The sequence below is a fragment of the Lineus longissimus genome, chromosome 3, assembly GCF_910592395.1.
Source record: "Lineus longissimus chromosome 3, tnLinLong1.2, whole genome shotgun sequence".
Taxonomy (NCBI): Eukaryota; Metazoa; Nemertea; class Pilidiophora; order Heteronemertea; family Lineidae; genus Lineus; species Lineus longissimus.
Genome location: NC_088310.1, coordinates 20,079,101 through 20,102,735, shown reverse-complemented (window position 1 = coordinate 20,102,735; position 23,635 = coordinate 20,079,101). Strand labels below are relative to the sequence as shown.

The window sequence follows — 23,635 nt, the reverse complement described above, 5'->3', positions numbered from 1 at the left end:
GTTGTCGAGCTAGGTTTCAATCAAAAATACCACCTGAAAGCAAAGCAAAGTTGACTTCATCACCAAGGTTGCGCCCAGTGATTGACTGACGCTCTCGTGATGCAGTGAAGGCTATAAATGTTCTCCTTGGTCATGTTGGTCTACGACAAGAAATACCTCCAACTTTCCTTTATTCTCGTTGAATTCCACAACATCGATTTAATGCTGGCCAGTTCAGCTATAACAAACTTGGTGCTAACTCATAGAGGAGGCGAAGGTCGTATAACCGCATCAGATGTAGACTGCCTGGGCAGCCCATCGTGTCACCCTAAGTTAAGGGTGAGTAAGGAGGCCGGCCCACTGCGTCCGGAGTGTAATCAGATGCAGTGCACTTCACATCTCCTGCAGATACAGTGCTAAATCGTTTTTGCTATCGCTGTGTTGCATTCGTCAACAGCAAAGGTAAAAGCACTTTCCATTTCATGCAATTTATTGTGATTGTGCTGCGTGAACCGCCTGGCGGAGAGCACTCGCTGCATTGATCCGCGATTGATGGGGGACCTGCAAACACTGCTGCTGCTTTCAGTTTCAGAGTGGGCGCTTGTTGGGATCACATGGCACATAGTGATCTCGTTAACGTTCATGCTTGTGGATGAAATAAGCCACAGGGGATTTAATGACATGGAGACTCACGCAGGGTAAGTATGATATTTTGAATTTGATGTACATTTTTATTTTGATAAAGTGCTGTTACATGTACATGTATATACATTTCTATCACGTTTGGAAGGGCATACCGTTAAACAACGCATACTTGTGCATATGCCACCATTCATTACATGATGTCACACAGGTTCAGAAGATGCAGGTGCTTTCTGACAGAGACCTTCTCATAAGGTTACTTGGTCGCAGCAATATTATACATCAACAATAGAGTAGTGAAGGTTACAGTAATGGACAGTCTGGTTATTGCGTGGTGTCCAAAATGTCTTCAAGTCAAGATTGAAATATTTAAAAAAATACAGTATCCGGTAGTGTGATTTCTGACCCATTTGTGAACGCTCTTTTAAGAACCATTAATTAACTTATACGCACCGGCAACATTCAGTTCGTCAACAAATGTGAACACATTATGATGCATATTTGCATAATTTAAAGGAACAATTAAACCAGAAGAGAGCAATTGCAAATGCACAGCGGAAATGTACGGAATAAATTCATGATATGCATGTCCGTGCTTATACATGTAAGCTCACTTGAAAATTCAATAAAACCTGACTGAAAACCTACTAGTATTGCGCTCCCCAGCCTATAATATTTGTCGATTAGATTATTTCAGATTTATTTGTTAGTTTAGATTTGGTGCGGTTTTATTGTTGAGAGGCTGTGACTTGCATTTTATAAAGTCACGTTGTGAGTTTATAGTCAAAGTACATGTAGTGCTGGTTAATATCAAGTTGTCATAAGAAAGTACGAATTCGATTCGGTTATACTGTATATTGCGAAATTGAGGTAATTCTTGCAACAGCGCACTATAATATTTTACTACACTGTAGTTGCATTCGGATATCCTTCTTTTGAGAAACCATTAGATAATTGATGACGCCACCGTGCCTGGCTCCTTGAGGCTATCCACCATGCGGTAATCACTCAGATCATTCTCCGAACGTCAGCGCTAACGTCAACACGATGTTTTTTCCCCCTGCATTACAGAAGAGTTGAATTTTTCCATCATTCTGCGGATACCGCTGCCAGAATTGGTTACACAGAGCTGTTGATAAAGGGAAGCTTGATCAATGGGTTTGTCGCAATGCTGGCAGAATGCAATTTGGACACATACCTCCAGCAAAAATATGTTGTAACCTTTTGCACTGTCTAGCTTCTCCAGCATGGTGTAATCAGTGCTTGTACGTAGCCAAAATGTGATCTCGAACTTTTGTTAACGAATGAAGATAACGTTACGACTTCGTGATATCATGTTCGGTAAATATGAAAAAGAATAAGCTTTTTTATAGGAAATTTTTCGATCAGTTTTTCTTGAGCAGGACTGGATTAGGTATAGGTACCCGTGACCATGTCCGTGATCGGAGAACAGTTACAGTAGATAGTACATTTGCCCAGTTCCATCCCAGTAGGACAGCTCACATAAGGTCAAACAGTGTACATGTATATCTGCTTATTACGTAAACACATCTATAAATGTCAGCCTCTTTCTTCGCCATCACAAAGGGTTGTCATCCTTTAATCATCTGATTGGATGATGTCAGTGCCACTGCCTTCCAATGATCGGCGCGGAGAGAAATCAGCAATTAATCCAAGAGGCACGATACATCTTGATATCACAGAATTTGCTGACCACAGATAATGGACGCATGAAGGGGAAATAGGCTGCAGGGGACAGGCGTAAATTACCTTGGTACATCGATGACATTTAATGGGCCTCCTGGGTGGGATTTGGAAATATTCCTGGACATGCCGTTGTGCTGATGGCTGTTTTTCTAACGTCAGATTGTCTATTCACCAACATACGAGGAGACAAGACCGTATATACACCTCAAAGCGTTTGGATGATTTGTTTTAGCAATGGCAGGAGGAAACGAGAGACTATGCAGGGAAGTACATTGTCATAAAGTCAGGTCTATAGGACCAACCTGAAAACTGCGATACAATGCAACACGCTTTCCATTCAAATGAACGTTTTCTTTAATTTCTCTTCTCTGGTCTTTCCTGAGATACAATAGCTTAAGTTGAGTACCCTGGATCACCAAGAGCAACTATGACGTGAGTTTCTGTTTCTATGGGGATCCATCACTTATCGGAGTTGCTCGCAAGACTCTTGTTATCACGGTAGTATATAGGGTTGTGTACCAGCATGTACAGAACCATTATAATGTTTAAGCCAAAGTTCATTTCAAGAATCAAGTCTGTTCAACGTCTGCTTTTTAAAGTAAAATACATGTAACTGGAGAGGTTATTTGGGCAATGTAACATTTTACTATTAAGTCACATCAAAAATATGTCCTAACTACCAGCGGAATGTTCGTGAAAAGCACTTTTGGCGAGAAACTCTCTCGCTATTAGCAATCATGGCATATCTTCTTAAGTTAGAAAAAAATAAAGAAGTTCAATCCAACGTTACCAATGAGTCTTAAGCTAGCCCGAAGCACTTGAACTTTTAGCATTTCCACACATAAGGAGGCATCGGGAAAATGTCAGTTTCATTACGAGGACGCCGTCATACCCCATATATCGTAGCTAGCGAAATAAAAACGCTGAAACGTGACTGCCACACATAAAAATCTTGAAAAACTGTGCTCGCACATTTCGGACTACAGTCTCCAGTTTTCTAATCCTATCTCGCTCACGGCCTTCACTGTTGAAAAAACTGCAAATGATGAGATGGCCTAGGCGAAATTTACAAATTCGTCCACTAGAAAATAAAGTTGAAGTGAATCCTCATCCATTAGTCCCTTGACTGTTAAAATATAAAATCGACATATATGTGTAAATTTCGATCAAACTTTGACAGATTTAAATTTATTTATTTTATTCGTTAGCAGATTGAGATGGCAAGCCACATTAGATGCATATACTAGTATTTATATACGGTGGGCTTTTAAACTTGAAGGGAAGGAATTACAAACAAATTTAAAGTGTACAGTGTTACATTTAATGGATATCATTGCAATTTAATGGGTATGGCTACAGCAAGGTGTATCTTTTGTCTTTATAAAGAGAGTAGACTGTTCGATCTGCATGAAACTTAGATATGTCGATCCAGTAATTTCTGTATCATGTCGCCCTGCAGCTGTAACTATTGATCCAAAGTTCTGAAGTAAAATCCTTGTGCTATACTTCTGGTATCGACCGAATCTAAATATGAAGTCATCTTTCACTGTGTTTCCATAGTAACCAAAAATAACACTTTTTTTCGTCAGGTTACAAGTGGCGAACTTGAAAAATTGACTTAAGCGCTGAGGATTCAAAAGATATTCGAACTCTTTCCAAATAAAGCCAACTTAGGAGGGGAGACCTATTAAGTGCTGTTAATTTCCAGTTTATGTTATACAAAATCAGCCCGGAGGACATCTTTGAGCGTGTGGGCGACCGAGACACCGGCCTTAACCGGAGTATGTTGTTGTCCTCAATAAGATGAGCAGATGTTTGACTATGCTGTTGGTTTGGCTATTTTATTATAAAAATCAGTGAAATAAATCCACATTACACAAATATTAACCAAAATTGATATCATTGTATTTTCCAGGCGAAAGAAAGACATCACCAAAAAGAACAGCGTCGTCAAACTCCTGGTGTATTAACCATTTAATGAAGGACTTTTGTAATTGAGCAGGAATTGACTTTCTCTTGCTTTGGAGTGCATTTCAATTTGACACTGGACAACTATCGAGATTACACATATCTTCGAAATGCGATATTCAAGTTGAATATGCAATATCCGAGTTAGCCGGCACCTGCTCTGGACGTACTATCTCCGCCTTCTCCATCTTACTAGTTTCTCTCACGCGTTCCATATGACATTTACCAAAATGTCCGTGTTTGGTTCGTGCCTGACCGATAGGCGGATTCCTATGAGTATGTACGCCGTGCTCGTCACGACAGTCGCTATGTCCTCCATACATATCCTTCTCGGATTTATCAGTGTCATCGTTGGAATAGTCTCAAGCATCCAAGCGGAAGTTTGGCTGGCTCACAGAGTCTCGCCAATATGGAGTGGGGGTTTCGTAAGTATCAGTTTAAAATCTCTTTTACATAGTTACCTCAAAAATGTTCTCAGATATTCTATATACATTTGTATTAGCAGTTTTGACGACCCAAAGAACAAAATCGTTTCGGATCTGTTAAAGAAATATTACGCGTGTATTGGGAGATGCGCAGTGTACAACATCGAAAAGAAGAGAAATGCCGGTCAACGTGAATCAGGCCTGTCAAAAAAATATCAGTCATGTGACGGGCGGACGTGAAGCCTGAGTGAGCCTCAATAGCACTGCTTTCCTCCATCTTGAAACCATTACATTTCTAGACTACCAATAACCAGATGATGATCAATAACTAGTTCGTGTTACAATTCCACTTACATTTGCAGCGGTGATGTAGATGGTGAAAGTGGCTTGTACGATAGCGTGAAGCAGTTGAAACGACCACAGTAAAAGGATGTTCAAGACTTATGCTATATACTGGAACTAAATGAATACCATCTTATTGAACGCAGTTTAGAGTTAAAATATATTCCTTTGAGAGGATCTTAATACAAAGCTGTACCTCCATCATGGTTTTGTCAATACGTACAGCCTCGTGTCCATAATAATGCAAATAAGCTTACTGTATTTTGGCTCCGGCATGGATCGGACTAAGCGTTTGCCTCTAAGGCGCTCGCACTGCTTAGGCGTGTTGAGCAGCTATCAGGCAACATCGCTGTTGACACTGTCTTGATAACGCTGAAGCCATAAAGTGTAAATTTGAAACCTTATAAGTTCTGCAACACGGCAAGCAATTGCCTTCTTACCACCCGGCGTTCAGGATAAGGCATACGGTGATATATTTTCACACTCGGCGCCGGGTTAACACATTTTTCTTGTTAAGAAACTTCGAATATGCCATTATTTGCCCATTCCAATCTCCAGGCTACAGCATACTGATGAGGCACACATTGTATCCGTCATGTGAAAGAGGAGACAACTTCTATATTGGCTTTTGTGAAACAGGAGCATAAATCATTGATGGTGCAAATCGATGTATTTGGTATAGAAGAGCTGCGATTAGACTCGTGATATTTCTAACGTTCTTTCACTAAACAGCATCTTATTCTCAATGATAACGATATTATAAGGCGCACTTTCTGGTACATGATCTATATCACTGGATTTTACTATAAAAAGGCAAAACATCTTGGATGATTTCTGTTACTGCATGTAGTTGTTGAGGTAGCCTATAGTTGTTGCAACTATAAATTCAATTGAGTCGTGAACGCCGTCTTAATCAGACGGTGCCTTAGGTGCCCTCTTTCCGTTATGCCCATTTACAACACACGTCTCAACCAGTTGGCATTGACTTAGCCTCCTCCTTGAGGTTTTCCACACATCTTCAGCCTCGTATTTTTGTCTCGAGAAAGTTCATCATTTAAACTACAGTCATCGAGGCACAGTATGGTCTCAGACTGCAACAAACTGATTCAGCTCACGTAATATGAAAATTATGATCATTCCAAAACCAGTTGGCCGTGATTGAGCATCCTCTATCTATACAGCTCCTTGAGCGTCTCATCATTTCCAAAGCATTCGCTGCCTCTCTCGAGACTGCACCACACAGAGAACCTACAGGAAATTAATCACAAGCTATTAAATGCGACTGTCCCCGTGGCATTTGTAACCGCCAGAGATTTTGAAAATGGATATTAAAGGACTTCATAGACTGCACGGCTTCATGAAAGCGATATCATTCAATCGTTTAAATGGTGCGCGCCGACGACGGGATTGTATTTGGTTTTTGAGGTGCTGGCAAGGGACATTTACATGTACATGTACATTCCTTTTAGAGCTTTGAATCAACGCCACGATTTTCAAAAATTTGTATGCAGTTACGCATGCGCATATCCGATTCTGCTGCGGTACACATTAATTTCATGCAAAGGCGTTATCGGTTACAAAATCTTGACATTTAGTGCCAGCTTGCGCCGATCAAAGTCCTTGTGCCGATCAAAGTGATTTAAAGTCCTCAAAACAGTATCAAATGATAGTCAGCAGATGGTGCTTCGGTCGGCGGAAAGATGAATTCAATGAAATTGGTGAGGACGACTGGAATAAGAGAATGATGAAAATGTCGTTTCCAGAATAAAACGACTGCTGTTTTAGCCAAAACCATTTGCAAATTCGCCCTCATAAACAACCTGTTGCTTCTCAGCCGTTCGCCCTCTTTAACCAAATGGAGCAATTCATGTTCCTTTAATCGAGAGAGTGGAAACTTGTTTAGACAATACCGAATAGTATAATAAATTATTCATTTTTGTTTTCTAAACTATTCTATCTTGTTTCAAGTTGCACTATTTGCCTTTATCTCGATTCTATGAAGCACATTCACTCGACGAATGTTTCCAAACAACACAAAGCAAACATAATTTCGTGGTGTAAATTCAATGGATTCATTAATATTCCTAAGAGATTGTATTCGCCAAAGACTGACGCGTGTTCCAGTATTTGCTGAAGTAGCTTTATGGAATTGTTAGCTGTGTTGGACTGCATCAATTCTCGGGATGGGCGACCCGCATACGAAGCTATATCTACACAGGATGCTGTTAAATATTGAAGGTGTGCCCCATAAATCAAAGTCGGCCATTTCTGCCGAAAATGAGAAGGGGATTGTTTTTTTCTTCCCAAATACACTAGATAACCATATGATGTGGACTTGTACCCTAAAAAAGGACAATTGTCGCCTCGCCATCCACCGTTACTTGAAGAACACATCCATTAGGTATATTTGCCCTTGATGGTTTGGGCGAAAGTGTCCCCTTGAAAGGGCCTTCCTATAGGGGTACCTTATATCAAGATTGCCCTGATGACCCTTGGGATTGGTCGTCCACTCCAGAATGCCCTGGACGACCAAGTATACCTGTAGCTCCCGTGTTGCCATTTTTTTCAAATACGACCATAAGACTTCAGTAATAGTTTATGGCACACGAGTGGCTTAAGACCAAAGAAAAACTAGATCAAGCCTCCCCATGGCGAAACGGAGCTTTCAGAGACTGGAATACATAAATTTGGTGACAAAAAGAGATAGCGGTAGACAGGAGAATTGGGAGCCATTTTTGTAATTCGAACATGTCAATCAGCCTTGGACAGCCTAAGTGAACATGTGAATACAGATATGGCATATCTTGACAAGAGGAGTGGGCATGTGCTGACATAAACAGCCACTGAATCTGACAACATCCTGCTCGAATAGTTCTGCCAGTCCAGTCGAACATTAGGAGCAAATGACATGACTCTTTAAAGGAATGCATTTGACCATCGCTTCTTCAACCTTAGAGTAACCAGGCTGGTTCGTGTATCTTACTGTCACGCCGCTCCTCAAACGGAATATTAGTGATGCAAATTCGCAGGTAGCCGGTCTGGTTGCGTTGGTGATGCATATTCACACTAAATTCGTTCCAAAAGCCAAAACTCTCATTAATGTCGATGCATGTAGTAGTCTATTCTTGTTCAAGTTGCTATTGATCAGTCGCTTTCTCTCGTACAACACACAGCACGGATAGTGTGTGAGAATGTGATCCGCGTGCTGATGGTTCTTCAATAATCCATATCGATCACCGGCGCCCATCATATTGGCTCGCCATTATGTATGCTCGCTGAAACGCGAATATTGAATAACCCCTTCAACCCTGTAACTGCTGGCTAATAGTGCTGCAACTCTTTGTGGGATGTACGGTGAAATGTGGCCCCAGTTCTGAGTTACTCCTATGTTTCCACTCCTACCCATCAAATAGATGCTTGAACCAAACTGAGTACCAAGCAATAGATGCTTCACCAAACCATTTACTCTTTAAAGAAACGAACCCGATGCTATTGATCCCCATCAGCAATAGCATCGGGTAATACAGGCTTCCCTTCACAAAGCGAATAAACGCAGTGGAAGGAGAGAGCCCATTGGTGTTTTAGGAGAGGGTCTCTTCAAACATTTGTAATGCAGGATCATGAGTGTCTCTCATTCTTCGTAAGGGCTTTGATCTCGATCCTTCTCCAAATCCAGTCGTCAGTGATAGAAATTTGCTGTGCAAGTGAAACTCATCACAAGCAAGTGTAATTTTTACGTGATATCAAAACAATGGAACTAGTTACGTTGATCGCTCTGCCTTCTGTGTCTTCCACAATTGTTCCAGGCAGCCTGCACATTGACGTAGAAATCCATGATGAAGTTGCCTTGGTTTTAGTTTTGAAGTGGCGGCTGATGCACAATCCATGGCACCTAGAACAATTGCCAACGACTCTTCTTGCCCGTTTGTAAACATGCTGGGTTTGGATCCAACACGTTTGAATCAATAAACCACTAACTTCGGTAATGTTGAAAGTAGCGAAACTGGTCGACAGAGGCCATACTTGTTTGAGATGCCTCTGGCATTGCTCAGGTCGATTTACATGTAGTGACGTGACTTTTGCCTGATAGAAACTTTTCCAATCACCATTTCCGGGGAAACTTTCTCTGACATTTGCCATCTGTTTGTCTTCTTTCTACTGTTCCATTACGCGAGTGTTCTGTTGGTATGAATCACAGGATTTTTGATAACTTCTGGTCTGTTCTCGTAATCTGACCTAAACGGCCGAGCATCTCTCACCGGTGTATCTCAAGTTTGGTGAATATAACATGTTCGCATGTGGGCGATAGCTGTCATACTGTCATACTCACAATCTAGCGAGAAGTATTTGACATTTTTCTGATTAGAATGTATGGAAATAAAGGTCACATATAGCTTATATGACCAAGACATCTGATCCTTCTCCAAAAAGCTGACACAAAATAGCGGAAGGTTACCTGTACATGTACATACAACTGCGGAAATGAGAGTTTTGTCTGTGGGCGCAGGGGTATAGATGACATACCGCATACCGGCACTGTGTGGATTGCTGAGTCAGACGATACCATCATTGATTAAACGATGAGCACGACTTCTTATGTTACGCTGTCATTAGGAGATTAGTGGGTAGAAACGACTTCAAAGATGACACCCACGTTTGTTTGACATGAAAGCTGGAATGCATATTGGAAGCTGCGGCGTGTCATGTCATGATACAACTGGTAAAAATCGCAACACCAAGACGCCAAACAGAATATGTTGGTTTGTCGAAGCTGACGCGATCTCTTTTATAGCTATACAAAGTAAAGAAATGTACCTCTCTTTGTGCTCCCAGTTCTTTTCTTACCTAGCTTTTTTACCATCACCCTAATGGTACAATAGGGCAAATTTATGTCCTTAGTATGCCATGGGTTATTGGTTAGCCGATACACCCCGTCTTAAGTCAACTTGCTTTCGTGATATCGTCCTCCGGTTACCCCTGTAAATGTTCCATTCGCCAGGTTGTCCTAAGGAGTCCCTGCACCTACGTCCCCGATACGTTAAGGTAATTTATAGGCATTCCCCTCGGATAGAGAAAATCAGTTGATAAGTAATCCAATATAGCAGGCGTGCCTCCGGGACGTGTTTGCAACACCGACTCAATTATTGTTATCGTGTGAAATGTCGCAAGTGCGAGTATCACGGCGAGATGGTGACGACGACACTTTTGGTAATTGGGCTTGGCGTACATGACATCGGGAATGGTTGGATCCATTGATTCCCTTGGTTCAAGAGAGTGGCACACAGATTACACTGCTGGCCTCCCCCTAGTCAGCCCTGCCGCTGAATGATTTAGAAGCGGCGCATTTCAGTGTTCAGGTCTTCTTCATTAGGGACACTCCACTTGCAATGCAGCGAAACCTTGTGTCCAGGAAGGCCATAGTGGCGACCTGACCGACTTATTTCTTCTCCTCACCGGAGACGCCCCTTGTTCTGAGCATGTCGTGATGAAGAAGATCTATGGCCAACTGTGGTAATTTGGGAAGCGGATTTCTCTGCGCTTGATTTGGCCATGTCATAGTCTCTAACTATTTGCTAGAGATAAACACGCGATATCTGGATGTATGGGTTGAAGCTAGTGTGGGCGATGATTGAGGTTCGGGGTAGGGAGGATCGAGAGCCATTATAAAAGCAAGAGGGATTAACTGGTTTGTCCATGTCACAGTCTCCGACTATTTACTAGGGAGTACACGTCAAGGCTAGATGTCGTGGTATAGGCAAAGACAAATGTGAAAGGAAATAACAGGAGAAACGTTGTTATTTACCTTTAAAGAATATGAATGGTTCTTTCAATTTTTTTTTGTCAGACTAATTTTCTGCGTTTTCTTCTTTCAGTTCATAATAACCGGTATCCTTGGAATATTTTGTGCTCAGAAAAAAACAGCGTATGTGGTATGTATATTTCTTATATCTGTAAACAAAGCATTACTCCACCGGGTGATAAATATTTGTTATTTTGCTGTAATACAAAGCTCACACGTCATTCGCGTCGGTAAAGCTGACCTCTGTGGACACACGGCCGTTGCCGAAGACAGTCTGAATCTATAACGTTGAATCATCATCGTCACGGTCATTCCGCAGTTGCCATCTGGTAAGGTAGTTTCCCCATTCACCATTCTCCTTCACTTGTCGGATATGTGTGCATGGTAACAGATCGACTCACTATGGCAGGACAGAAGGAGTAGATCAGACATGCTTGCCATTTTGAGATTTTTTCGACCAATCTGCGTGGTTCTTTTGCTGTCTGGCGTAAGGAAGAGCTAAGTCCTCTTTCAGCTGAGCGATCACGGAAGTGCCAACATAACTAGGACCATACACGTAGCCAAAAACAATTGCGAAATACATGTATTCTCTTCACTTGCTCCACAAGTAAGCCCGGGACAAGTAAGCCCGGGACAAGTAAGAACACTGGTTGCCGTACATTTGGGTAAAGCAGGGGTACCGGTAGCCTCATTCCATTCTGCCACCGTACCCAACCCCTCCACACTGCGGCTGGTTACTCCGTCACGACAAGAGATGTGGCAACTAATATTCTTAACTCGACAAAAGTTAGCCAATCCCGCAGCGGAACAATCACAAGGTATAGGTGCGCTCTCCATAGTAAGGGAGGTAAAACCAGGCAGAGTCCTACAAGTGTCGATAGCGTTTCGGTCAAATTTTGTTATGTTTGATCTGTAGAAACGTATATGCGTGATGTTCATCCCAGCGAGGCTGTCCTTCTCAAGTAGCAGTGACTCCATTCCATCAAAGTACAGCAATTTAACGTTGGACAGGCCACGAAAAGCAAATGCAGAAATTGTCAGATTTTTATAATGATCGAGGATATACAGTCCGTTGATGTCACTGCAACCAGAGAATGCGTCTTATCGATGCCACTAAAACTGTTGTTACGGATGGAGACACCACCCGATGCTCCCTTGATTCCATTTAATTCCATTCGCAAAGACTCCTGGTGAGTATGTGCAATCTCCAGACTATAAAACTTCATCCCAAAGAAGACAAAGTTACCAAATGCAGGCATTGTGTTGTAGGCTATGCTTATACTTCGAACACCGATCCCATAAAACGCCATGTAGGGAATTTCAGTCATGATATTCGACCAAAGGATAGAAAGTCTGTTCAATTCGCCGTGAAATGAGGTTTTGTGAAATAATCCGTTGGGAAATTCACCAATTGTACAGTTTCTTATCTCAAACTCCTCTATTCGGTCTATGCCACTGAAGGCGAAGTTATACAGCATGGCCATGCCAGAGTTAAGGATCCTAATCAAGTGGGGTTCAGAACATCCATCAAATGCAAAGGCTTTGAAGACAAGATCGGCAACATTCTCTATCACGATGGAAGCTTCTTTCAAAGACTCAAAAGCGCGATTTTCTATTGTTAGTGTTGAATTCGGCTCACCTCCCAAGATAATCGAAGGGCGTAGGGTCGACCGAAATGCTCCTGTATTTATTGACCCGATAGGATTCTTTCGGAGGTCCAACATGCATCCTTTTCGATATCCCAAGCACCCGACACTACCTCTTACATGAACGAACGTAATGCCCGAGAAAGTGTCTCTTTTCAAAGTTTCGATTCGATTCCCCTCGAGATAAAGCGCCCGCAGATTTGCTAGGCCTTTGAAGAGATTAGGCAGAAGTTCTTTGATGCCACATTTGTCAAGATTCAGTAGCTGCAACTCAGTTAAGTTAAACGCCGTATCGAGTATCAAGAACGTATTGCCGCTGAGATCAAGGATAGTTGTGTTCGGTGGAATTCCATCGGGCACTGATGTTAACCCGCGGGAGCTGCAGATCACATTCGTATTGGTGCATTTACACTGTTTGGGACATGCTGCACTCGGCTGGACTTGCTGTGCTACATGCAGAAGGAGAACCAAGAACGTAATAACTTTCCTTGCCGTGAACATATCCGCCTCCTGCAAACGAACTCCGACTTTATGAAAGAAACGCGGGAGACCAACGCCCCACTACCAATTCCAAGGAATTATACTCAACTTCATCATAATCATTCGGGTAATAAATTACTTGGGTAAACACAATATCATAGGTACATGTATTGCCAATATGCGATAAGATAAGATACAGTTAACCTCTCAAAGGAAAACTGCCGACTGTGGACGTTAATGGTATTGTGGCTATTTATAGAGCCTTCGATAAACGCAATATCCGCATGGCAAATTTACTTTTTATGAGATACGCTGAACCTCTCAAATTAGTGGCCACATAACAGTCTCGGGAATAAGCTCGCAGCTTACATGTACAATGTGTACAATATCTCCCATCCAAGATTTACATCAGAAGGTGAACAGCAACATCACAATAAGAACAGCGATGAGGAACGGCGAAACACTCTTCAGGCTTGCTCCACCCCCGGGACATGTTAACGCACTTGACGCCGTACATTTGGGTAATGCAGGGTTTGGCCCATGCCATTCAGCAGTGGAACCAAATGCTGTCACACTGCGGCTGTTCATTCCATCACGGCAAGAGATGAAATAACCAATGTTCTTAAATCGGCAAAAGTAAGCCAAACCCGCAGCGAAACAATCGCAAGGAATAGGTCCGCTGTACATAGACAGAGACGCAAAACCGGGCACGCAAGTGTTGATAGCGTTGCGGTCAAAATCAGTAATGGTTGATTCATAGAAACGTATACGCGTGATGTCGATGCCGGAAAGGCTATTCTTCTCAAGTAGTAGTGACCCCATGTTGTCAAATTCTAGCTCTTTAACCTTGGAAAGGTCACGGAACGCAAAAGCTGAAACCGTGAAATTTTCAGAATGTCCAGTGATTTTCAATCTGTTGATATTCTTGGAGGCAGTGAAGGCGTCTTTATCGATGACATTGAAACTGTTGTTCTGAATGAAAATACCAAGTAAAGCCTCTTGTATTCCACTTAGTTTGTAAGGTCGTAAAGAATCTTGATGAGTAAACGTGTTCATTGCAATATTCAAACTGTACAATTTCATTCCATAGAACGTAAAGTTAGCAAATCCATGCATTGTGTTCTCAGTTATGCTAATACTTCGGACATCAGTTCCAGCAAACGCCATGTACGGAATAACAGTCTTGATAGTTGACCTTCGGATCGAAATTGCGTTCTCTGCCACATAGTTATCTCGTCCTTGGAAAGTGGTTCCGAGAAACAGGGCTTTTGGAAATTCACCGATAGTGCAGTTATCTATTTCAACGTATGTGACACGGGTGATACCACCGAAGGCTTTGTGGGACAGCGTATCCATGCCCGAGTCAACTATTCTAATGATTCGTGGTTCAAAGCATCCCTCAAAGGCAGATGTCTCAAACACCAAGTCCGCAACATTCGTTATCACGATGTTAGCCCGTTTCAACGACTCAAAAGCGCGATTTTCTATCGTTAGGGTTGTCGTAGGTTCATCTCCAATGTAAATCCTCGGGTGCAGAGTCGACCGAAATGCTCCCGCTTTTATCGACTTGATAGGATTCTTTCGGAGGTCCAAGATACATTGGCGGTCCTCCTTCCCGAGAAAACACATACGCCTATATTCCGGGACGAATGTAATACCCGCGAAAGTGTCCCTTTTCAATGTCTCGATGCGGTTCTCCTGTAGATTAAGCGCCCGTAGATTAGCTAGGCCTTTGAAGAGATTAGGAGGAAGTTCTCTGATGCCACATTTGCCAAGATTCAGTACCTGCAACTCGGTTAAGTTAAACGCCGTATCCGGTATCGATGAGAACGTATTTCCGCTGAGATCAAGGATAGTTGTGTTCGGTGGAATTCCATCGGGCACTGATGTCAACCCGCGGGAGCTGCAGTTCACATACCCATTGGTCAGACATGTACACTCTTTGGGACACGCTGCACTCGGCTGGAAATACTGTGCAACATTTAGGAGCACAAACATCGCTGTAGCTATAAAGAGATCCATGTTCTGTAAAAAAAAAGGATGATGTTACAACTGTGCGTACGATTGTATGACTCCAGCTCACCATAGTCTGTAGACACATGTACATGTACCGTACATGTAGCAACAGGAACTGACAAGAGGAATAGCGATGGCGCCGAGACGCTGATGAGAATAGACGAGATGCCGGAGAACAAGAACAACTGAGGGGAACCGAGTGAGGAACGATGATGACGGACACAACGTCAGCCGTGGACATGAGAGAGGCTGTAGCCATCCGCAGCACACTTCCTGTATAAGCCCGTCGGTGCCGCGAACAATTTTCCCCACTCGTCTTCTGTCCCTGGCGATCCTCTCGAGGTCTCAAGAGTGACCAATGGTCTCAACGTCACTCTCGAGGTGCCGTCGCCAGCTGTTCCTCGGCCACCTTTTCCTCATCCCTGTGGCTTCCAGGTCAGAGCTTGAACAGGTGATGCCAGACAGTGGTTCCCTCTGTGTGTGCCCGATCCCATATTCCAGAGCGTCGACAGAGTATCTTGAGCTCAACGGGATCATCGATCGTTTGGTCTTTTCCACAGGCCGTATCAAAACTCACGAGAATAGAATGGAAAGCCTTCGACCACCTGTTTAGAATAGATCCAGCTGCCATACACTGAACTTGTATCTCGTGCTTGTGTACAGCCTTAGAGGTACAGGCCACTATACTGATACTTGCAGAATGGCTGTTAAATAGTACGGTAAACATACATTGACATACATACCGTTATATATGCGGAGAAATACCCGCGACTGCCTGCATGCATGGAAAGGAAACTATACAATGGCGGATGTCATCGGGTATTCCTGGTGCTGATATTTAGGTCATCAGTCATCACTTTCTATTGGTAAATAGGCGGCTGTTATAAAACGCGGATTCCGCGGAAATCCCCGGAAAAATCTAACTTGGCTACAGGGTGGCCACCTGAACCGCAGGTGAGAGTTTTTCATATTAGTAGTGTGCATTGTTGTGCGCATGAAGTACTCCTGGTGACAATATATATATTTATATAGGTCTTTGGGAATCCCCGTTATATGGTGCGCTGTATGCGCCGTAAATCACAAGCACCTTGTGGTTTGAAATAAACTTATACTCTAGACGGGCCGCGAAGTAAGTTTTTGTGATTGCTAAAAATAGACTCAATGTGCAGTCCATATGGTTGGTTAGGTTCGAGCTGCAAGGAGATTGTCCTAAAACATTTTCGTAGACCAGAATTCAGTTCGTCATCGACTTATATTTGAAGGAGGCATATACCGTAACGTACATCAATCCGGGCATCAATCACACTTGAAAGCAGCCTCGTAATGTGTTCCGTTAGGGAATTAGGAACCACGGTGGTGTCGAAGATAACATGCAAAGTTTATCAACACCAAGAAAAAAAGAGGGAAGAGTCGATCGGAATGGCATGAATGGCGCTCCAGAGGATTAAAATCTGACCGATGAAATGTGCAGATAACTGGTAGTTCTTGCCTCCGATTTATGATTTATGTTGTTATTTGTATAATATAATTATCATTTAATATTATGCGCGTATTTACTGGCGGCTTTGTGATTTTTCCGCGGATTTCCGCGGAATCCGCGTTTTATAACAGCCGGTAAATAGGTCATACGCCCAGACAATACAGAATGGTGTTACTGTTACGCGCGTAGTTGATTTATAGTCAAAGTGAGTCACAGTAAAATCGAGACTAACCGCTCCGTTTGACGTATGAAGCCTATCGATTTACGTCTACTGTGATGCACAGGAATTTGTAAAGTGCATAAAGTGAAACGCTAAAGAAAAACTGCGAGGTGTCTTGCATTTAATACATGCATATCTGAAAACTAGTTTCGTGAGACTATTAAATCATTATGTTGTGGCTCGTGACTGAATTCAGGAGAGCAGACGATGGGATAACATATCTGATTCACGTCGAGTTCGCATAAATCATGAGTTTTGTCAATACAAGCGTTTTCAGTAAATTATTGTCAGATCCCGGGGGCTGGAAGATATAAAACGAAATGAAAAATGCATAAATTTCGAATTCAGGAATGGTCTTCTACATGTTCTAGTTACCATGACTACCGTGTAAACTGAGTAAACCGATCAGTTTATATTCTTTTTGGTGGCATTCAGGGATAATTGTTGCTAATCGAGAGTACATGTAGAAGATATCCAGAAAGTGATGTGCAACAAGTGTGTTTGTCACTACAGGAGACACATATGATCTAGTTCACTTGTATAGTCCGAATAATGTAAATCGGTCAGCATCCCGGGTGGCGTCAAACATTTCGTGCTGGTCCGGTGACTCGGACCGATTTCTCAGTCAATTTTCTTATGCAAGTACATAACGTAACATGTCCCCTCTGCTGACTGGACAGAGATTTTCTTACCTTCAGCGCGTGTCAAAAATCGTGTGTGCACCATTTGACCACTGATCTCCCGGAAGGTTCAACCGAGAGGACCAATGGCACGTACCGATCAAACTGTCCTTGATCCATTACTAACACACTAATAACAGGTCTGATGGCGTCATTAGGCCGGCAACCCTCGTTTGTAACAAATCATGGCAGTAAAATGACCAGTCGGACACCTGATGAAACAAAACTAAAGAGCCGGGATAGGAAATGGCCGGCATTCGCCGTTGCAACCTCTCGGTATGCCGCAGTAAGTGAAATAAATCGGTCTCAAAGAAATAACCCGGATCATTGATTTATACCGAGCGTGTTGGTATAGTATCGAAAGAGGCCTCACCATGGGAACACCAATTTACGCAGCCAGCTGTACAGCTGATTCGTGTAGAATCTTTTCTAGAACCACCATTGATCTTCGTTGTCGGAAATGGCAAAGGTGGAAGCCCCAAGCGCGAGAGTGCTGAAATTCTACTTGAACTGCATCCGATTAGATAATTGATTTATCTAACATTAGTTAATGAAAACATCTATCAAACTGAGATATGAGGATTTAAACGCAAGGTGAAGCGTGCCTTGTCAGATATTGTTGAGCGACATGAATAATATGGTTGAGTGACGCTTCTCCCTTTAGAGTTGTGTGACAGTGAACTACTGCTTATATGTACAGAATAGCGGAAGAAAAGGACTGCATTCTGAAATCATGAAACCGTCAAGCCATTGCAGTAACCGGAACCAGTCGTTTTCTTCAGCAGCTACACATTGATCTCGTGTCTCCCTTTAAGTTATCTCTTAGCAAAATCAAGACCCGGGATGGATCAAACCCAATGCAGGAAAACGCTTGGTAATTCATTGGGTAAATATCAATTAGGAATCTACACCGATGAGCATCACTGTAGATTATAGTTCAATCGCTCTTGGTTTGATTCATTTCCAGATTGTGGCACTTCATTGAATGTCAAACGGATGTGTGGCGAAGCAATGATGGATTTATGGACATGAGTGCTACGAGAAATTTGGATAATATCACACTAAAACAAAAACAACCAACAAAAAGTACCAGCCTTTTTCTTGTTTCCACAAAGAATGTCAATGAATGTTAATTGGAACCATGAGATGCATAAGTCTGGTTTTCCTAACCGAAATCGCATTCTCCGAACCTTTATATGGTGTTTCCGCCTCAACAAGTAACAACAAGTTGAATATACTAGCGACACATACATTTAGTAATCTTGCTGAGAATTAACAACTGGAGCTATCCAAAGACACCAACGCCGGATGCGGCCATCGTAAGGTGACTTATAGGCTTACAGAAGATCGTTTCAACCAGCACATCACCAAATCCCTGCTTCGAAAACCCACATTGGACATGTTTTCATGTTTTATTCATCCGATTCCCGCCTTGTCATTTCAGATTTTGTGTTTCACTGCCTTCTCCATCGTCTCCTTGGTAACGGCAGTGGTCAACATTCAACTGCTCCGACTCGGCCTGGTCAACCATACGACAGATGGACAAACCTTCCAGAAGGAAAAACTCGATATCCTCATCATCATAGCACTGGTGGCTGCCGGGTTAGAGACCCTTATATGTATGGTCTCCTCTTTCGTGAGTTGTAGGCTCGCGAAGGCGGCCAAGAAAGAGATGTTTAAAAAGCGCGACGGGACATTCCACGTGCAGGTACTGGGCGAGAAGGATGTGGTCATCGTGACGAAACACCATAAAAAAAACAAGAAGTGCCCGGATCGACAGGCGCTAACGGCCGTATAACGCTTAACCTGCCGTCTGCTTCTTGCTTCTTACTTTTCAGTTCGCTTTCCTCTTTTCGGTTAGCATTACGGAATACTCCCCCATTCTTATTATGGACATCGGTGCTCATTTATTTCAATAGAGGGCTATGTGTTGCATGTAATCAATTAAGGACGTCAATCAAATGCTCGTTTTCAGTTAATCATCAATGGCGAAAGAAATATTAATAATGTAGTAAACAAATGTAAACTACATGTACTGTTTTTAATAACGCCAAAACACTGTTCTCCATAAATGAATTAAAATACAGCGGCACTGCTTTTTTTAAAATGATGGCCATTTGCTCTAAAATATAACTCCTTTGACTGCATGCGGTCATCTGTAGTCAGGGCAAGTCAACGTCCTTGATTGATTTAAATGTTGCAGAAGGTTACCTAGACTAAACAAATGGTCGTGACAAGTTATTCCGTGGTATAAATCGTGACAAGGCGGCTGTGCCGAATACTGTTGAACCTTCACGTCGATATTTCGTATAGCAATTTACATCATATCGTAATATGTACATCGTTATAATATTGTTATTTTTATCTACATTATTGTACAATGACCAGATTATGAAGTGCTTAGTGTATGATGAGACTAAATAGTTTTCTAGAAATGTAACACAGTCACCAGCATCGAACATTTTTTCTATGAAGACTTTGAATATTAGTTTCCAATTTTCCCCTAATTTGCGTTTTGAGCATGCGCATATTTAGCATTTCGGGCGGTCGTGCGATTGGTTCCAATGGAAAAACATCAAGACTTTATATAGCTGAGACATTGTTTCGTAAAAAAGTAATTGGCTCAAATGATTATCCCTAAGTGGTTAATAGAAATCTTCCTTTGTATTCGAATTGAGATTCCTGTCCTTCTTTTCCATTGGGGCCATGTTACACGCAAGACCTTTCCTACTTTTATAATTGATCGAATTTTCTTCCATATTTCACTTACATTGTGGCTAGATGCGACTCTCCTTGGCTTCGATTGGTGTGCTTGCATGTCGCATGTATACGTGTTATCTGTCAACAAAAACACAGAAAAGCAGGTCGTTTCATGGTTTGGCGAGAATATAGGTGCATTCAGTACGACGGGCGTATTTACCAGAAAAGCAGATCGTATCATTGCTCTACAAAATCAGTGCATTTCAGTACGACAAAATTTACCCAAGAAAGGCAGATCGTTCCCTTGCTCTGCAAAATGATCAGGGCTATCTCATTAACTTTTATCCTAAAGTATCAAGTTTGACGAAAGTTTTATGAGTATTAAGCAGATTTCGTGCTGTGTTTTCATTGGACAGATGGTCAACGGCTTAGCAAACATTCCTTTTGATCTTGCTACTAACTAAAAAACTGTCATGTTTTCATTACATCTCAAGTCTTTTATAGGGCCATGGGTGTAAAGAGCGCTCTCATTTGCTATCCTAGTCCTGTCGGTCGGGTAAAGCCTTAATTCGGACATGGTTCGCTCCTAATTTCGGACAAAACGACGGTCTTTTTATGCCACAAATGTAATGTCTGTTCGTTTGATTATTTCACAAATATGACAGCAAGAATACATTAAGACTTAGGTCTCCATTAATTTTATGAGACCACTGACTATTAACAGATTCTGATGGGGCCTTTCAAAAATTGTGTTCAGGTGATAATCTGGAATATAGTTCTTTCTTAAAAGATACTGGTCAACTCAGCAGATACAAGTGATAGTTCATGCTTTCAACAAAACTTTAAAGGAACCGTTTGCTGTGCTGGTAAAGAAGTGGGTGAAGTAGTTTAGAGTTTTTTCACTGGTTTACGTAGAGTGTCCGTAGTTAAGTACTTGTAGTTCAAAGTTTTGTCGGTGAGTCAAGGAGGAACATACACACCCTTGCCAATATATGCATGAGTTTGAGAGTAACTTTCCCGACTGACAGAATTGTGGAAGAGACCTTCTCTCGATAGGTCGAACTTCTCCACTGTTTTGAAGAATTAACCAGGTGTGTTCCTCCGAAAACAGCACCACTTGCAGTTTATCAATATTGTACATTGTACAGCATTCTTGTTGTGCCTTCTTCACAGGAACATGGTGGCAGTCTCACACTTCATGTCATAGAAAGGAAGAAGGCGGAGGCCTTGCAAAAGAAACGACAGATCCAGATGGCAGAGCTGCTTAAATCTTCCCGGGGGAAACGACCATCGACCGCAGAGGATGCCGAGCAGTTGACCGAGTTGCGGACAGCACGGTGTAGTTTGTCCGTCGTGTGAAAAGGACCATTGAGAAAATTTGCGGAGGAAAGACAATGACATAAACGGATCAGCGATGCAAGGTTCCCAGACCAATCGACTTCTAGCGGAGGATATAGGCAAGAGCTAGGAGGTCAAATTGGTTGTCTTCATGTGACTAATGGGCACAGGGCTGTGTTTGATTCTGCGATATTCCACGTATTAAAGCGAAAAATACTTAGTTGTGTTGTTCTATGGTATAGGAGAGACCCCTTTCGGCAACTTTGTGTAACTTAGCTTGACCTGATCTGGCTGCTGCCTATAGTCTCCCTTTTAGACTCGAAGCAACAAATGGTGCATCTTTGCTGCTTTATACGACTGGTTTCATGGGTACTTGAATAGTTTAATCTTAGCAATCTTTTCCTATAACATGGCAAGGCAGCCTTCGTTGTTGCGAAATCTCCACTCTGTTCCGACTGGGACATGTAATATCTCGCGGCGATGTGCTGTCAGAAACATTGACTGTATTCTCGGATCATCAAAGATTTTTAATGTTTGTTCAGCGCTGGCCAGTGATTTGCTTGTGTTTTGTAGCTTGAATGCGATGGTGCACGTCACGATACTCACGTAGAATTTGCACTCAGCCATAATGTATGTCAACATTACACGTTTAGGCTGCGTAACAAAATAAGCACGGGATCGTGATGCGCGGCTGTTGTGAAAACATCTTGTGGCAATGTTATCTACATGTATATGCATACAATTTCGGCCTTCACGACAATCTCATTTTCTCTCATATTCCTTTAAAATCGTGATACCACTTCTGAAATTTACATCGATGCATTGGTAATACGGTAATACCAACCAGTCTTCATATATAATATCACGTTTTGTCGCTGGTATATGGGATTTGCAGGCAGTATTGGACAGGAAGAATCATTGATTGCCTCAGCGAAGTAATTACGGCTTGCCTAATTCCACCGCGCCAATAACGAAGCATTATTGCAATGATAGATCACCAGCAAAGAAACATGTCGCTTGGCAACGCGGAGACATGATTCATTTGGTCCTAATCTGTATGATCTGAACGCACTTCTTGATTGAAATGATTGACATCGCTTTGCAGGAGATGACACGTCACAGCCAACTTGATCATTATGCGACATCGTTTTATCTAGTCACGTCTACTAGAAATTTACGTGGGTATACATTTTCATTCACAGACAAAAGGACTTCTTTGGGTGGGAAGGAACTGGTGTGTAGTGCCGAAAGCAGAATTTAGAAAGATTTCCGGCCTTAAATGCTAATGAGAATACCTAAATACATGTTGCTGCATCCGCTATTCCCGGCGCGTCCGGCAACCACGGGGTGCAACATGTATTCCGGGGGAGATTTCAGTCATATTTGATGGGAAATGGGCGAGCTTGAGTTCGCGAATGTAATTTCTAGCGCCATCTATAGTACAGATGTCTAAACAACTGGACTTGGTATAGGTCAGTTGCTGTCCCTTTAAGATGAACCATTTCTTGATAAATTAATGATCACGGTTACGAATTTGTTCCATGATTAGTAATGGCTTTGAATATTAGATATTCATTGTGTTCTAGCGTCAAGATAACGTTAATGTAGTTGTGTTTGTATAGATTTTGAGCGAGGTTATTTCCACGACTGTCGTGTACGGACCAGCGAAAATGACCTTGCGTCCACGACTTGATTGGATAAAATAAGTCGTGGACGGAACGTCACTTTCGGGCTTGCGTCCACAATAAAGTCGTGGAAATAACCACTTTAATAGATTTTATATGGAAAACCTAATATAAAAGCATAAACAAATGAATTAAATTATTGTTAGTAATTATTGAGTTGCATTACTTCTTTCAAACATTCCGCCAAATTGGTGTCCTGCATGATCGTTCGGGATACGTGAGTGCCAACCGATTTTCAGTGATCAATGACATGACTAAGCCTTGGTTTGCATCAAATGTTATTTGACGGGATGGGAAAACCAATGTTTTCAATGATATGACACGTTAAGACGCGGATGACCGATCTTCAAGAATGAATCAAGAAGCAAATTCTCCGATCATTTCGCCATCGTACTAACTATACCAACCAACAAGCCTCAATTTGCCCATGACCCCGGCTGGCAGCTGCCAACTGGGAACAAATTGCCTCTCATTAACTTCGTCGTTGTTGGCAGGTTAGGGATTTGGTCATCCGGGTCATACGGCCA

At 42.2% G+C, this 23,635-nt stretch overlaps 3 protein-coding genes across 7 annotated transcripts; 1 reads left to right on the top strand and 2 right to left on the bottom strand.

The window, feature by feature from the left end:
• Positions 1 to 282: 282 nt before the first annotated feature.
• LOC135484159 (transmembrane protein 196-like) lies at positions 283 to 23,221 on the top strand. 4 transcript variants are annotated; one of them, XM_064765333.1, is made up of 5 exons: positions 283 to 441; positions 4,244 to 4,721; positions 10,937 to 10,993; positions 18,830 to 19,177; positions 21,259 to 23,221. In XM_064765333.1, exons 2-5 carry the CDS (start codon positions 4,512 to 4,514, stop codon positions 21,442 to 21,444), a joined length of 801 nt encoding a protein of 266 aa, XP_064621403.1. In that variant the 5' UTR covers positions 283 to 441; positions 4,244 to 4,511; the 3' UTR covers positions 21,445 to 23,221. The 4 variants fall into 4 exon arrangements, with proteins under 4 accessions (XP_064621403.1, XP_064621405.1, XP_064621402.1 ...); XM_064765335.1 differs by having other exon boundaries at positions 283 to 677; positions 18,830 to 19,093; XM_064765332.1 differs by having other exon boundaries at positions 283 to 677.
• LOC135484158 (insulin-like growth factor-binding protein complex acid labile subunit) lies at positions 10,891 to 13,017 on the bottom strand. The gene has a single exon (XM_064765331.1). It carries the CDS (start codon positions 13,008 to 13,010, stop codon positions 11,901 to 11,903), a length of 1,110 nt encoding a protein of 369 aa, XP_064621401.1. The 5' UTR covers positions 13,011 to 13,017; the 3' UTR covers positions 10,891 to 11,900.
• On the bottom strand, positions 13,398 to 15,883 carry LOC135484157 (slit homolog 1 protein-like). Of its 2 annotated transcripts, none has more exons than XM_064765330.1 (2): positions 15,749 to 15,883; positions 13,398 to 15,014 (listed from the first exon to the last, which is right to left on the bottom strand). In XM_064765330.1, the coding sequence occupies exons 1-2, from the start codon at positions 15,788 to 15,790 to the stop codon at positions 13,398 to 13,400; spliced, it is 1,659 nt and encodes a 552-aa protein (XP_064621400.1). In that variant the 5' UTR covers positions 15,791 to 15,883. The 2 variants fall into 2 exon arrangements, with proteins under 2 accessions (XP_064621400.1, XP_064621398.1); XM_064765328.1 differs by lacking the exon at positions 15,749 to 15,883 and adding an exon at positions 15,583 to 15,662.
• Positions 23,222 to 23,635: the final 414 nt, after the last annotated feature.